At 39.3% G+C, this 14,252-nt stretch overlaps 1 protein-coding gene across 1 annotated transcript; it reads left to right on the top strand.

The window, feature by feature from the left end:
* The first annotated feature begins 4,061 nt into the window (after nucleotides 1–4,061).
* Nucleotides 4,062–13,285, top strand: LOC131885702 (uncharacterized). Its single transcript, XM_059233828.1, has 15 exons — nucleotides 4,062–4,195; nucleotides 4,264–4,295; nucleotides 4,398–4,446; nucleotides 10,299–10,319; nucleotides 10,396–10,446; nucleotides 10,515–10,657; nucleotides 10,729–10,786; nucleotides 10,893–10,991; nucleotides 11,289–11,372; nucleotides 11,454–11,486; nucleotides 11,560–11,611; nucleotides 11,889–11,929; nucleotides 12,221–12,414; nucleotides 12,505–12,655; nucleotides 13,008–13,285. Exons 1-15 carry the CDS (start codon nucleotides 4,099–4,101, stop codon nucleotides 13,151–13,153), a joined length of 1,251 nt encoding a protein of 416 aa, XP_059089811.1. The 5' UTR covers nucleotides 4,062–4,098; the 3' UTR covers nucleotides 13,154–13,285.
* Nucleotides 13,286–14,252: the final 967 nt, after the last annotated feature.

The raw sequence follows: 14,252 nt of genomic DNA, 5'->3' as shown, positions 1-14,252 counted from the left end.
TGACAACTGAATTGATATTGAGTTCCCCAAAGAGGAATGATTGCTGTAGCTGTCAAGCCCATCGCACGGTAAGTCAATTTGATATTTAACAATTGTTTATGTTTCAGTGTTATAACCTAATACGATCGAAGTTTAAATCAGCCTAATTTGACATCATCCAATCTAGTTCAAGAGTCAGAATCTAGATCTTGAATTTCTCGACTACAATTTTCATGGCAAACTCGTTTGCATTCCTGGATATTGTGAGCACTCAATGATAAAGATATACTGTCATTGGATTTGATCAGATTAGAGATGTTATTATGTCATAGTTATCTGGAAGCTTGGAAATCCTTGTACAAATCATAATTTGAAATTATGCTTTAACCAGGGCGTTAGTCATTCTTAAAGAAAAAAAATCGATGACTGTTCCAGTTAAACTTTGATTTGGTGAAGTAGAGTATCTCATTATGCAACCATTTCTCGTCAAAACTGTAATAGGATTACTCCTTACAATTAAATTTCGTACAATCTAAATAGTGAAAAATTCAGAACTTTTTTCGCTTCATGGCCAGACAATTCCGTTCCTGTTCGAACCAATGGGCATTATCTCAAAGTATTCCGGATGAACGCATGAAAAATGGAACCCATTGGGCAAATAATCGCAAAAATGTATTTCTTATTGCACAAGGGATTTTCACCCCTGAAGTTTCCTTCCGTTGTTTGGAGAAAAACGAAGAAAGTGAATGAAGTCGAAAAAAGGAGCGAGTAACCGAGTAGTTTTTGTGCCGTTACAATTACACTATCTTTAAATGTCCCTAATAGGATTACAGTTCCTTTTTCGAAAAAATGGGAGCGAAATACTCAAAATTCGTTGCAAGTTACTTCCTTACTACTGACCCGAATTTAGTTTTGATAGCTATGATCCCCTCATACATGGCGAAACCATATGGCCGTGAGACTTGAACGTGTTAAATTTGATATCGGAATGCTTGGAATTTGGTTGATCTTCAAATGAGCCCCATAGTTGCTAAATCATCAGAACCTGAGTCAATTTTCCTAAAACAAAGGAGTGAATATTAGATCGAGAATAGATTCAGCTGACGTAGTATAGTCCGATCTTTTTTCAGGTTAAGATTCACTCCTAGTTAAATTCCTTAGCGAATCTAAAAGAAACGGATGATTCTAATCTTGTTTATTTTCCGACGAATAACAAAAACTTTCTGTTGTCTTTTAAATAGAGAAGAGGGCGTTTTTTAGAGCACGAGGCAGGTTCGTCTTCAGGGTAGGAAAGCAGAAAATAGCCTTTCTAGAGTAGCAAATTCCGTCTTGGAAATAGTACTATCCAGTGTTTTATTGATGCCTCTAATGTTTATCACGAGAACCGATTTTACAATGCCAAAGATGAACATGTTCATGCATGTTCAACCGAAAGGGTTCCATCTGGCTGGCGGTATCGTCCATACTCCAAATTGAAAAAAAAAAAAACATTTCAAGATTGCTACGCATTCCTGGAAGGTTCAATGAAACTGTCGTGCTTTTAACCTATCATACTAACACGTTCGTCGGTTTCTCCTTCTTCGGCACCTCCAAAAGACCCCTTTTCTCATGCGAGACAGATCAGTACAATCATTTGCAAATCTACATTAAGGTCCAATAATGGTTCGTAAAATCTATCATTATTTCTTGGCTATCGCACAAACAGCGATCGAGATCATGTCTTAGAAAAATGATTATAGTAAGGGAGTCCATCATTGCGGAAACAAAGGAGGAGGTGCTGGAAATGGGATTGCTTGTGAACAAATCTCTCGTCAAGCAACAATCATCCTGCCAAATGAGAAATGGAGCTGTGAAAACGAGTTGAAATCATAAGCCGATTATCTACTCTGATACCGAAAATCTTCGCTTCTAAACTTGTGCACTCCCTCCTTATCATTGGTCATTACCAAGCCTAGGGGCGGGAACAACGATCAAACCATTGAGAGCCTTCCCACACTTCATCATTCTCCAATGAAGGCAGCCCTGAAATACCCTTAAGGCAGAGTCCAATCGAGAAACCACATCGACGATAGGGTCAAAACCTGCTAAAGAGTTGTCCTACACAACCCTAATACGAATTTTTCAAATCAATGCATGACAAAACGCATTGGGAATCCCGCCTCTCGATGCTGGTCGGGTCAAAGAGTGTGAAAACAATCGATGAATCAGGCAAACCCGCAATCCAAAGCTTGCTCTCAGCCCAATAATGGATCGCTGATCTGAAAGATGGAGAGATACCTCGATATCTTGCCAAACATCGAACACATTTTATCTTCCATTCAAACTCTGACGAACAATGAACGCCAGATCTGATCGATCAGCAGAAACAACTGAATCTTTGCCTTGTTGAAGGATCGTTTTTTTTAGCTTTACATTTGAAGTACATTTCTATGCGCAAAGTATTGCTTTGTCGATGGACGTGAGTCACTATTGTCACTTTCGTCTCATGGAGTTTACAAAATTGAAGCTTGAAGAGAGTCAACATTGTCCAGACACGAATTTGTAGAGATCACTTAGGCAGCTTGAGAAAACGAGCAGTTTTCAGGTCTTACACTTTAGACACTAGTCCTATACTTAATCAATGGATAGAAATTAGGTGAAGAGCATGTAATGTAGTAAACCGATACAATTCAATGTACGTGTTTACTTGGTGTCATGAAAGTGATCCCCTCGTAATTAATAAAAATAATAGTAGTAATATGAGTCTTCTAACCTTACCTATTAGAATATACAAGGCGACTGTTAACAGGTTGTTGTACTTCCAATGAAATTTTCCTGGGATCAACGACTTCCCGAGAATTTTATCCCAACACTTGGAACAATTTCGCCTCATCAAATGGCATTACACTAACTAGTCTTACCAGTTCATTGAAGCAATGGACGGAAATGATCAGTATCTGATATTGAACAATTGAAACGTGACCAATTGTTTTTCACGTAGCATGAAATAGGCTCAATTTTCCCAGGCATATTTGCGGACTCAGTCAAGCTTGTAAATGTGGATGCTTCAAAAGGGTGGAAGGCCTACCTTACTTGCCAACTTTTGATTATGTTTTGACGTTCTGACTAAAATTATCATCATCAGATCATTATGGTTGGCACATCTGATGCCAAAGAAGCGATTGACAAAACGCGAGCTTGTCCGAGTTTCTCACCAATGGAGATTCCATGAAAGGATATCGACCTTTTGATAGCAGATATTGAGTAACCATCGGCCATTTAAGGCCAATCATTCATGCAAGAAAGTGGTAAGGATTGGCCTTTGGGAATGTTATTGATTGTGGCCAAGGACTAAAAAGTGATTCAAACTTTTCGCCTGTTTACAGTGGAATGGTTGTGCACGTAATTATTGCTATCAGATGAAATCGCCTTTCTTCTCAATGTCCTTCACCTCTTGAGATTTCTCTCAGTTATGGATTTGTAAAAAATATTGAAAATGGTAGATCAAGTTTGCCAATTGCGAAGCAGTCAAGTTTGGCGCATTTCCCTTGTCACTCATTCTTGGTAAGAAACAATACCAAATTCGGTTTTGGCCTATGCCCCTCGATTGAGAATAGGTTGGTAATGTTGCTTTAAAACGAGCGCCAATGCTGAGTGTACGTATTCCATTAATCAGGACCAGTATTTGAATATATATTTCATAAAGCACTGGCAATCCAACGTTAACCATACTTGGGACGTCATCTATTATTGGTGAAATCCAACCAATAATTGCCTTAGCTAATAGTTGTAATGCATAATCAAAGCCGAAAGTTTCCAACGCACCTGCTGGGTGGGACTTTGACCATTGACGAGAAAATCAGGTGGTAATGTAGTTCATCACTTCGTCAGATATCATTTTGGCGGACCATTTCCGTTTCGCATTTGAATTATCGATACTTTACTTCTGAATGCTGAATGCTTCAACGCGCACGTTAACCCTCTGTAGGCTGCGCACTGCAAAAGGTTCTCGTGTGCGAGTGAGCGCCCACTTTGGTTCGGCGTCCGCGGAAGGCGCTAAAATTTATTCCTCTTTTCGTTTTTGGCAAGAGCGAAAAATCAGTTCTGTTTTGACTGTCGGCCTGAACAGACCTTTGAAGCATGGGGTTTAACTGGACAGCACCATTCATTTTTGTCTTTCTTCTTTTGAGTCTAAACACAATGGTGTTGAGTCAAAATAACACCCGGAAAGGAAAATGTAAGTATATCTTTTGTTTTGGAACCATCTTCTGATTTGGTTAATCAAAACTTATTGTTGCCTTTTAGTGTTTTCTATTTTTCAGATCATCAATTTTCCTGTGAGACAATCGTTCTAAATTCATCTGTTTTACGCTCATTGAATTGGTGATCAAGGTGTGTGTGTTTTTTAATTCCTATATCGATTTTCTTTTCGTCCACAGAATGATGGCTGCGTCGGATCTTCGTCCAGAAACGGAACTTGTTATACATGTCAGTGAATCACACATATGAGAGCTAATACTTTGATATTGAGAAGCGGAACGGATCTTACAAATATCATGGAGGATTATTGCGGTCGAGCATAGTCATCAGGTAGCTGCTACTTTCAACTACTATTCTTTTCATCTCCAAATTGAGATGAGTAGGAAGGCTCATGTTTTCTAAAAAGGGTTGATTGTTCCAAATTCAGCAGATATTTTACCTCCAGTTTGGTATTGTAGATGACATTCACATTTACTGTCAAAAGGTCTTCAAATAGATTATGGTGTATTTCAAAGTGGATTATGGTTATGTAATCATTTTAAGCAATAGGAATAGGTTTAGCTGTTATGAAAACAACCATCAGGCCAGTTGGCCTTATCATAGGTTTCACGGACATTGTTGGTTTCTTTTCCTAAATTATTTTTCTTCAAATGAAACAAGGTGTTCGAAGTCAAAACTTTTGAAATCTGAAATTTATATTTGCTCCTCTTGAGAATAGGGTAAAAATCCAAACATACGGTTTTGATGTTCTTTATGCTGAAGCATATGAAAGCCATACGCATTAAAACGTCTTTTCACAACAATGAATAGTTGCCTCATATTGCAAAAAAATACAAAGGTTGTTTTCATAATTGTGGGACGATTTGGACAAACACTTCATATTGATTTGTGAAAAACCGAACTATTGGCAGATTTCTCTCACCTTGATTATTGCAAAAGGGTTTCAAAAGATCACAAAGTTCAAACTTGTAGAGTTTCTTGAAGTCCATGATGTCCTTCTTCCTAATCAGCTTGTATTCCGAGCGCATTTTAGCACGGTTACCCAACCGATTGAACATAAAGAAGTATGATGAAGTAGATCATAGCCTTTTGTTGAATAGACTTTAAGACATTGAAATCCAGGCCAACGTTCTGGATTGTATATGAACTTCATTCATGATAGGAAGCAAATAGTGAAGGTTGAAGATCACAAAGTGACATTTATGATGTCAAGTCAGGTGTTCCCCAGGGCTCCATCTTAAGGCCCCTCTTTTTGATAATATTCACTGCCCCGCTTCAAAAGCTTAATATTACTGCCAGTCTCTCTTCTAATGCTGACGATACAAAGTTAGTTTCTAGTAGGAATGGCCAAGATTCCAGATATGTTGTCTCGGACGGGTTTTGTGAAAAGCGGTTGCGTGAAAGCACATCTAATATTGCGATTTTTTTATTCTTTTTGGTTTGGTAATCCCCAGTTGTATTAAAATGAAAGGTTATAATTCGTCTATTTATTAGATTCAGAGGGGCCCTAAGATGGAGCCTTGGGGAACACCTGACTTGACATCATGTATGTCACTAAGGGATCCCTCAACCTTAACCAATTGCTTCCTACCAGAAATGAAACTTTTTAACCAATTGAAAACCTTGCCTTGGATCCCAAACTCAAGGATCCTGTCAACTAAATGACCATGATCTACCTTGTCAAAGGCCTTGACAAAGTCGAGATAAACTACGTCAACTGATTAATGGCTCTCTAGTCCCTCAATAACCTGCTCAATATGATCAATCAGTTGGGTAACCGTGCTAAAATGTGCTCGGAACCCATGCTGGCTAGGAGGAAGGACTTCATGAATATCAAGAAATTCCACAAGTTTGAACTTCATGATCTTCTCAAACATCTTCGCAATATTCGAAGTGAGAGATATCGGCCTGTAATTACTGGGGAGCGACTTATCTCCCCCTTTAAAAATTGGAACAACATGAGCTAACTTTAGTGAAGATGGAAACTTGCCCTGATCCAAGATCATTGCATCAAGTACGAGAAGACAGGAGCAAGAGCCAGTGAGCATCTCATCAGGAACTGAGATGTCACGCCATCAGGAACAGGAGAACTTGAAAGCCCTAAGTCCTTGATAGCCTCGAAAGCATCTTGATCTGTGACTACAAGATCATCTAAACGCTCAACTTGACCAACCTTATCAATCTCAACAGACTCATCTTCAGAGCAATGTGCTGTTGCTTCTGAACTCAGTGGGGTTGAAAACACACTGGAGAACTGATCTCCAAGCATGTTACCCATAGGGTCTACTTTGCTAATGGCTTCCCTATCAACCTCAAAAGGCCCAACAGAGTGTTTCATTTTTCTCTCAGAGTTCGCATAAGAAAAAAAGTCTTCGGATTCAACCTGACCTCCTGAACCACCATACTCTCAGTTTGTAAGTGGTCATATTCGATGGAGGCCTTAATCTTACCCTGAACTACGTCCACCTTTTTTTGGAGACTAGCCACAATCACTGGATTCGAAGTGCTCTTCAGCCTTTTTGCTAGTTTGCAACTCTCTTTTTAAACAAGGTCTTCCTATATTTTGGAATTTTTGTCCGTGTACCACCTTTCGGAACACATTCAGAGATTGCTAGACTGGAGCAAACTTCCTTAAAAACTGAAACTAATTTATCAATGGCTGCATCTATGGAAGATTCCTGTTTCAGAATTGAAATTAGGTCAAGTTCTTCTAATCTTTTTGTAATCAACGGCCAATGTTCATCTTTGAACTTGAACTTAACCAGACCAACCTTTTTGACCGGTTTTACTCTATAGCACGCCGGCTTTTGAGTAATGGTCGACCCTATCTCGAGAACATGATGATCTGACAGATTACAAGGTGTCACATGGACATACTGGATCAGATCAGGGTCATTGGACAAGACCAAGTCAAGAACGTTAGTTGCTTTGGTGGCTACACCTACATGCTGGGAGAAATTGCGCAAGATCGCGAATTCTTCCAGCTTTTCGAACGACTGAGATGTCGATTTCGAAATGGGAATATACCCATCAGGACTAACCTCCCACTCTACAACGCTAGCCGGAAAATTAAAGTCCCCTACAAAGAAAACACTCGAGCAAACTGCCTTATCCAATTCATTTCCAGTGAATTTGAGAGCTGACATAAAAGAGCTTACTGAACAAGAAGGGAGTCTATGCATTGTTACAATAGACAAATCAAAACCTTGAAGATGACAAACTAAGACCAATACTTCTGCATTCGACATTTGAAGCCGACTAATTTGCAAATCATTCCTAACATATAGGCATACACCCCCATGTGGGAATATGGGATTATCAGGGCGTATCCTATCACAACGAACTAAGTTGAAACCAACTATGGTTAGTTCTTCATCTAAGACCCCTGGCCGAAGCCAGGTTTCTGTTATAGAGATGAATGCAATCTCTCTCTCAACGGCTAGTTCTTCTAAGATCTTAACTTTTGTGCTGTCTTTTTTAGAAATCAGACAATGCACGTTCAAATATAGCCCCTTTACGGGCCTCTCTTTTGACGGACCAAGTTCACAAGATCTTGGACCATCCTCTCCAACCGTAAAAAATCCCTCTTATCAACAAAGCTACGTTCTACTGGAGGCAATGCATGAGCTAATGGGGATGGTTGGGTTTGAGGAATGGGTTGGGCAGCTACATTTGAATAGGAACGTATTTTGGGAATAGGGGTGGGGCAAGGAATATTAGGGAGGAGAGTTTTTATAGGAATAGGGGTGGATTGGGTTTTTGAAGGAAGAGGAGGGAATTGGGAGAGAGGGTGGGGGGTAGGAGGAGAGGGAGGGAGGAAGCTAAATGGGTTAAGGAAGGGGGGTGGGGTGGGATTAGGTTTAGGAATAGGGTCAGCTCTAAAACTACGAAACTGAGCTATCCTATTTCTCGGCTTTCTTTGCGTCCCTTCAACATGGACGGAGGTACACCGTACATTAAAGCACGTCTTAAGTCTCATGGACTGACGGCACATGTACGGGTGAAAAAAAGGACAATCTACCTTTGAACATCCCTTCTTACTATTGTACTTCTCAAGGCCGAACTTGAGAAGTTTTTGACACCATTTAGGGTGGTCAAACTGACAGCCTTTTCTTTCTTCAGGACAAGGCTGCTTCCGGTAAACAGGACAGACTGTTTTTTCACAAACTATTTTATCCTGCTCAGCTATAAGTGGAGACACCTCTTCAACCTCTACATTGGTCAAATCAGTCGACTTCTCAACTACTGGGTGAGCTGCTTTTCAAGCAGCACCCTGGTTTCATTGACCCAAGCAACTAAAGCCTCTATATAAACGGCTTATTGACAATGGAAGGATCTTTCCCAGCTAAGACCAAGGCCAAACATTGTCTAGCCTCTTTGCTGACTTTTCCAAAAATAGCTTCTATCATGAATGCAGGAGGAACTATCTATGAGCAACAAAATCAAGAGACCAAGAGATACAAAAGAACTAAAATGCCGTACAATCTTGTCCTGAGATACAGGACAACAGAGCAAAATAGGAATGAAATACTTCACATCAAACTAAACATACAAATCTAAGATGGAGATAGTAAACAAGAAGTAAGGGACAGAGAAAAGCAAGAAATCAAAAACATATGTAAACTAGGAAAAAAAATACAAAAACACAGACATAAACTCAACAAACTGGTCTAACACAAAATGAAATCAATACACTAATGAACAATAAATTCTAACTGTAAAGAGCCAATACAATCAAACTAAAGAACTACACATAACGATTTGGAACTAGAAATACTGCACTACTACTACACTACTAAATCAGAGAGATACTGCTAAAGCTAAAAATGAACATAAATGACGAATAAACTTAATGGGTTTTAAAGTAATTACGTCTTACCAAAGAGCCGTGAAAAATCAAACCTAATTGAGTGAATGAATGGCAATTCCCATTGATTCACCCACACACAAACGCCACGAACACTACACGTGCACAGCAACCAAGGAGCAACAGAGGAAGTCACACCTTGGTTCGAAATTCCTGGGAGATAAGAACGAGAGCAAACTAAATGCGTCTGTTCTCAGCGAGCTCCAAAACAGGGAACAATTTTGGGCAACAATTTCAAAGTTGGGAAAATGTCATTTGGTTAAAGCTCGCTAAAATAACTGATTATAGGCCTTTCCATGTAACAACAAGAGTTAGATAAAGCTACATGTGCATGTATCATTTGACGAATAATTCAGTACATCTTGATACCCAATCTAGGTGACTTTTGAGTTTCCTTTGGTGCTTAATGCTTTGTGCTTGTCAAGTTAGAAGGAAGTGCAAGTGCAACCAAATCTAGTTCTGTGATATATTAATCAAGGATAACGCAAAACGTATCTTTAACTTGTAATTGAGATTTTTCAAATACTTCGGCTGAAAAACTGTCAGTTTCAACCAATTAGATTTGAAATATAATTCCAGGACTTCAAACAACTTCAAATCAATTACAATTGAACTTACAACACAGCCCTGTTGTTCAGATCAGCATCATCTCCAGTATTTCTAAAGATTTTCAAACTCTCCCAAATTTCCTAAAGCACTTTCGAGAAACTGCTTTCCCTCTCCAAAAAGTTTCCTTAGTAGGTTTTCATTTTAACACTAGCACGAGACAAATGGTAATACAATACTTGTGCAGAAGAACAGGTTTGTCTAGAATATGTCGAAATACTTTAGGGAACCCACTAAGTGAATAATCATTGCCTACCCGTATGTGCCTTGTGGTTACCATTCAACCTCACTCACACAATCTAAAGACGTAGTTGCGTGTAATAGGAAGTGCTACCCAAGAAAGTCCCACCTATCGTTTATCAGTTTTGAGTACTGCTACAGTTGCTTGCAATTTTTTAAATACTCAAGACACTATTTAGGTCTCTTCCGAATTGAATAGAATCCATCAACTTGAATTGTATTTGTCTCCGCTTGAACGATCTCCCCAAAGGTTTTCGCTCTGCTGAACGTGCAAAAGAGAGTTGATACTACTTCAATATTTGCATTATCGACCGACTGACAAAGTATTAGCTCTCACGTAAAACCTTCCTTCGCTTTACGAAAACAGCCGATGAATGCATCACCAAAGGTAAGTTGCTCCATCCTCATAAAGTTGTGGCATAACTGTCTTTTACAATGAGAAACCTGATCCAATGGATGTTTAGGAGGATCTTCAGCCGGATCTTGTGCCCAAGGATTTGGTGTTTGTTGCGTTTGTAAGTTGATAAATGGACGTGTTGTTAGAGAACATCAAGTTCTTAGTCCCAGACTCTTGGATTTCCAGTCAGTCTGGCTTGTGGCGGAACCACCTCCGAAAACTGCACCTATCTCGTTCAAGCGAGTACATCCACGCCCACTGCCGATCCGTGCACATTTACGATTTGCAAATGTTCATCAAATATTTGCCGAATCAGACTGGATTTCACGGTTTGATCCTAATTTTTAGCTTTTTTTCTTATATCTAAGGGCATTCAGCAAAGGGCCATTCTTTATTTCAGACGTTTTCCATTGCTGGACCAACAGTAGGAACTGCTTCCAGCACTGTCAGTACCAATGGTAAATAGACCATCCGTCCATTGATTAAATTCAGTTTTAAACGTGATGTGATTTTTTTCCGACTTGGTTAATGCCTCTCTTCATTTTGCCACTGTTCTACTTTTAGGGGGCTCTATTGGCGATTGTACCTCGGATAGCTTCAGTGTCACCTCTCCGGGAAATAATGGATCACCGTTGATTTGCGGCTTCAACACGGGTCAACACAGTAAGTCCCTTGATCAATTGAACAAGCACGGTTATATTTATGCCCCAAGAATCTGTTTTTCATCCCATTGCTCAAAAGATATATGGTTCTAATCTGAATGTAAAAATGGACACAACAAAGCAACAATCAGACGCGTTTGGAAATGTCGAAAGCACTTAGGATTTCAAAGAAATACAAAAATGACACCTATTTCTCATTTTTGGATCGCAAAGCACCACATAAAGCACCCTTTCGAAAATAAGTTACTCGAACGATTAATGTTCTGAGGATAATCATTCTTTTTGACTTTGTTTTCAGTGATTGTGGATTCTTCGGATCTTTGTCACAAGGCCTCATTTGATTTTAGTGGAACCGCAGTAAGCCGTCAATTCGACATCAAGGGTAATATCTAACATACATACTTATATTCAATTATTCAGATATGTCTGGATCAAATAAAAATTCGAGTTTGACCAATTTTAGTGACCCAATATGCATGCGGAGATGAAATGGGAGGTAAGTATTTGATTCTCAAAAGTCAATATCATTGAAATTCGAGGGGATTTGAACTCTTTGCTACTTGTTTTAGGACCACCTGGTTGTCTACAATATTTTACTGGAAATGCCGGACAATTCGCGAGGTAAGTTCAGGGGCCAAAATAACGTGAAGATGAAAAGAATATCTGACTACGTGGAAATAAGTGACCGTTCAATTGTTTCGAAAACACATGTTCTTGGAAATTTTGCAGAGCTGTTAAATTCAAGTGAACACATTTGTCCAAACCCGCTGAATGATTTATTTGGTCTTTGAATATTATTTTTATTTCAACCCTGATAAGTGCGTTCCAAAGTTTTGCAATCGAGGTTGTCAAGAGATTCAAACGATTGATATATACGTTGATATACCTTTATTTCCAGCTTCAACTTTCCGACCGGTGGGACGGCCGTCACTGCTGGTGGTATGAACTATATCTTGCCCTTAATCTAAAGTTGGAACGGTTTTCTCGATGGTTTGCAACATAAACTGAATTGCCAAATAGTTATTCAAACAATGCCTTGTTTGCTACAACGGATGGCTCGATTCGAATCGGGCATTCTCAAGTCCAATTTGGCCTTCTATAATGGCATCTGTGCACAATTTAAATGGTTGTCAAGCAACTACGATTTTGATGCTTGTTCGTTCCACCATAAGCCTACTTTGCTATGAAGGCTCTTCACTTTCAAGTTCTTTGCTCCCTTTACTCATCTAGTGACTCATCTGTCAAACCAGTGCTACACCATGTGCTTTCGGCAAGAGGTGGGCAAATGTGCCATTTGCTATAATACAGTGATTGAAGGCGGTGATGCCGATGCTGACATACAAGGCTCGTTCGGTCTGTCGATCAGTTCAAATGCTGCTGTCAAATCCACGGTCGACCTGGGTTGCTCCCAAGATTACCTTCAGGTACGGGAAATCTATTTAATATCCAATCCTCCGACTCAAGTATCGGATAAGTAACTCAGTTGGGTGCTATGGATCACAAATCTTTTCTAGATCCCTGGAGGTGAAAGAGACGCTACTACCGCTATGTTTGTTCTGGGCACGATTCCGACCATTGTTCATGACCGCGTTTGTGGACGCTTCTTCGGTTTTGGTACAACCGCTGACACTGTTGGAACGATTGATAATGCAGAGTCAATTTGCAGTAAGTTCCCATTTGTCATAAGCACAGAATGTCTAATGGACCTTTAAAAAAACTGAAATAGATTTGTCAAAGCTTTGCTTGAAGATCCCCTTTTTGGCTTTTGTTAGTATGAGAACAATTTGTCATTTGAAGATTCCAGTTTGGCAATGATTGTTGCATTGAAATGTATGTAAGTATTGGAGGTCGAGAGACCACTTTCAAAACACTGCACATGGTCTCTCATGTTGATCTTCAGGGTTATCTGTAAATTTGATTCCTTTTCCTGTTGTACGAATCGAGTTTGACTTGTCATCTGGATTAAATGCCTGCGGCGCCCAAGTTGCTATTATTTAATATTGTGTTTTATTTCCAGGTGCACAAAAGCCATTTCGAGTGGTTTTCAAGACGGACTCCGATGAAGTTTTGGGCACTGGCGCAGACCCTATAGTTAGCGAGCAAAACCTTTCTCCGGGGGGAATCATTGGATTTCACTTGAACTACGCTCTCCAAGATTGCTAAAAATATGAGGGTCTTAAGCCTTGGCCAAGGAAACAGATGAAAATACCCGGATTATGTTCTAGTTATATAATGTCTATCTTTTGAAGAAATGAACCATGTATATGTGCGAAATAAACTAAATATGTAACTCGATCCAATTGGTCAAGCAAGCTTATTACGTCTGTCATCAAGCAACCTTTATTTACTAGACATGGGTAGGACATGAGTAGACTTAAAAAAAAGCAAAAACCTGAAAAAACTTTTTAACTTTTTTTAGCCTTTTGAACCGTATCAATATTTATCACTTTTTGAGTCATTTTTCCACCTTCTCGACTGTTGTTCGGCCATATCTTCGCTGTTTTTCACATTTTCGGACATTTTTTGGCCTTTTATTGTTATTTGGGTCCTTATCTGCTGCCTTCTCACCGTGTTCCTTGTTTGGGACCTTTTTTTTACTTCTATGAAGCATGATCAAATGAACGTTTAAATCCTAAGTCAGAGTCATTTTTTTGGTTTTTACTATTCATTAGCTCTAGTAACCGCTGCAAAGAATGGAATATTCGAAATGATCCAAATAAAAGATTATGATTTGTCTAGCGCTTACCACCTAAAAATCTCAAACCAATATTTGGTCTACCAATAAGGGCCCATATTTGCAACGTCAAACGGCCCAATGAAACGGGAAGATGCACAGTAGATCTCAAATCAAACTGCTCTTGCCTGGCCTTGAACGCCAATTTCTTTTCCGGTCATTATGGGACCAGAGGCACTGATTATAAATAAGATTTTAATAGAATTCGCCCAAAGCAACACAAGCGCATTATAATTCAATTAAAAGGAATCGGCCCAATCGCCTCTTTTTTTGGTAGAGGCTGATTGACTAAGCGCCGTCTGAAGTGCAGAACGTAAAACATATTTCGTGCAGCGGAATACGTCAATGAAGTAAATATATCAAATTCAACTCCCTTTTTTCGATTTGGGAAAGTCGGCAAAAATAGAGCTGCAGTTGAGCTACATCTGTCATCGTGGGTTTGATCTGACCCAAAATTATTCTGTGAACAAAAGCACTCACAGCAGCATAAAACAGTGTTTGTTGAATGGATATGACTTTGAGATATTT

The sequence above is a fragment of the Tigriopus californicus genome, chromosome 8, assembly GCF_007210705.1.
Source record: "Tigriopus californicus strain San Diego chromosome 8, Tcal_SD_v2.1, whole genome shotgun sequence".
Classification (NCBI taxonomy): Eukaryota; Metazoa; Arthropoda; class Copepoda; order Harpacticoida; family Harpacticidae; genus Tigriopus; species Tigriopus californicus.
The sequence above is the reverse complement of the archived record's forward strand: the minus strand, read 5'-3'. Positions and strand labels throughout refer to the sequence as shown.

What these genes read in the sequence shown, in the direction of transcription:
- LOC131885702 (XM_059233828.1), top strand. Translation starts at nt 4,099, where the DNA reads ATGGGGTTTAACTGGACAGCACCATTCATTTTTGTCTTTCTTCTTTTG. An exon ending in CGATGAATGCATCACCAAAG is followed by an intron (nt 10,320 to 10,395) that starts GTAAGTTGCTCC and finishes ATGGATGTTTAG; the next exon opens with GAGGATCTTCAGCCGGATCT. An exon ending in GAATCAGACTGGATTTCACG is followed by an intron (nt 10,658 to 10,728) that starts GTTTGATCCTAA and finishes TCTTTATTTCAG; the next exon opens with ACGTTTTCCATTGCTGGACC.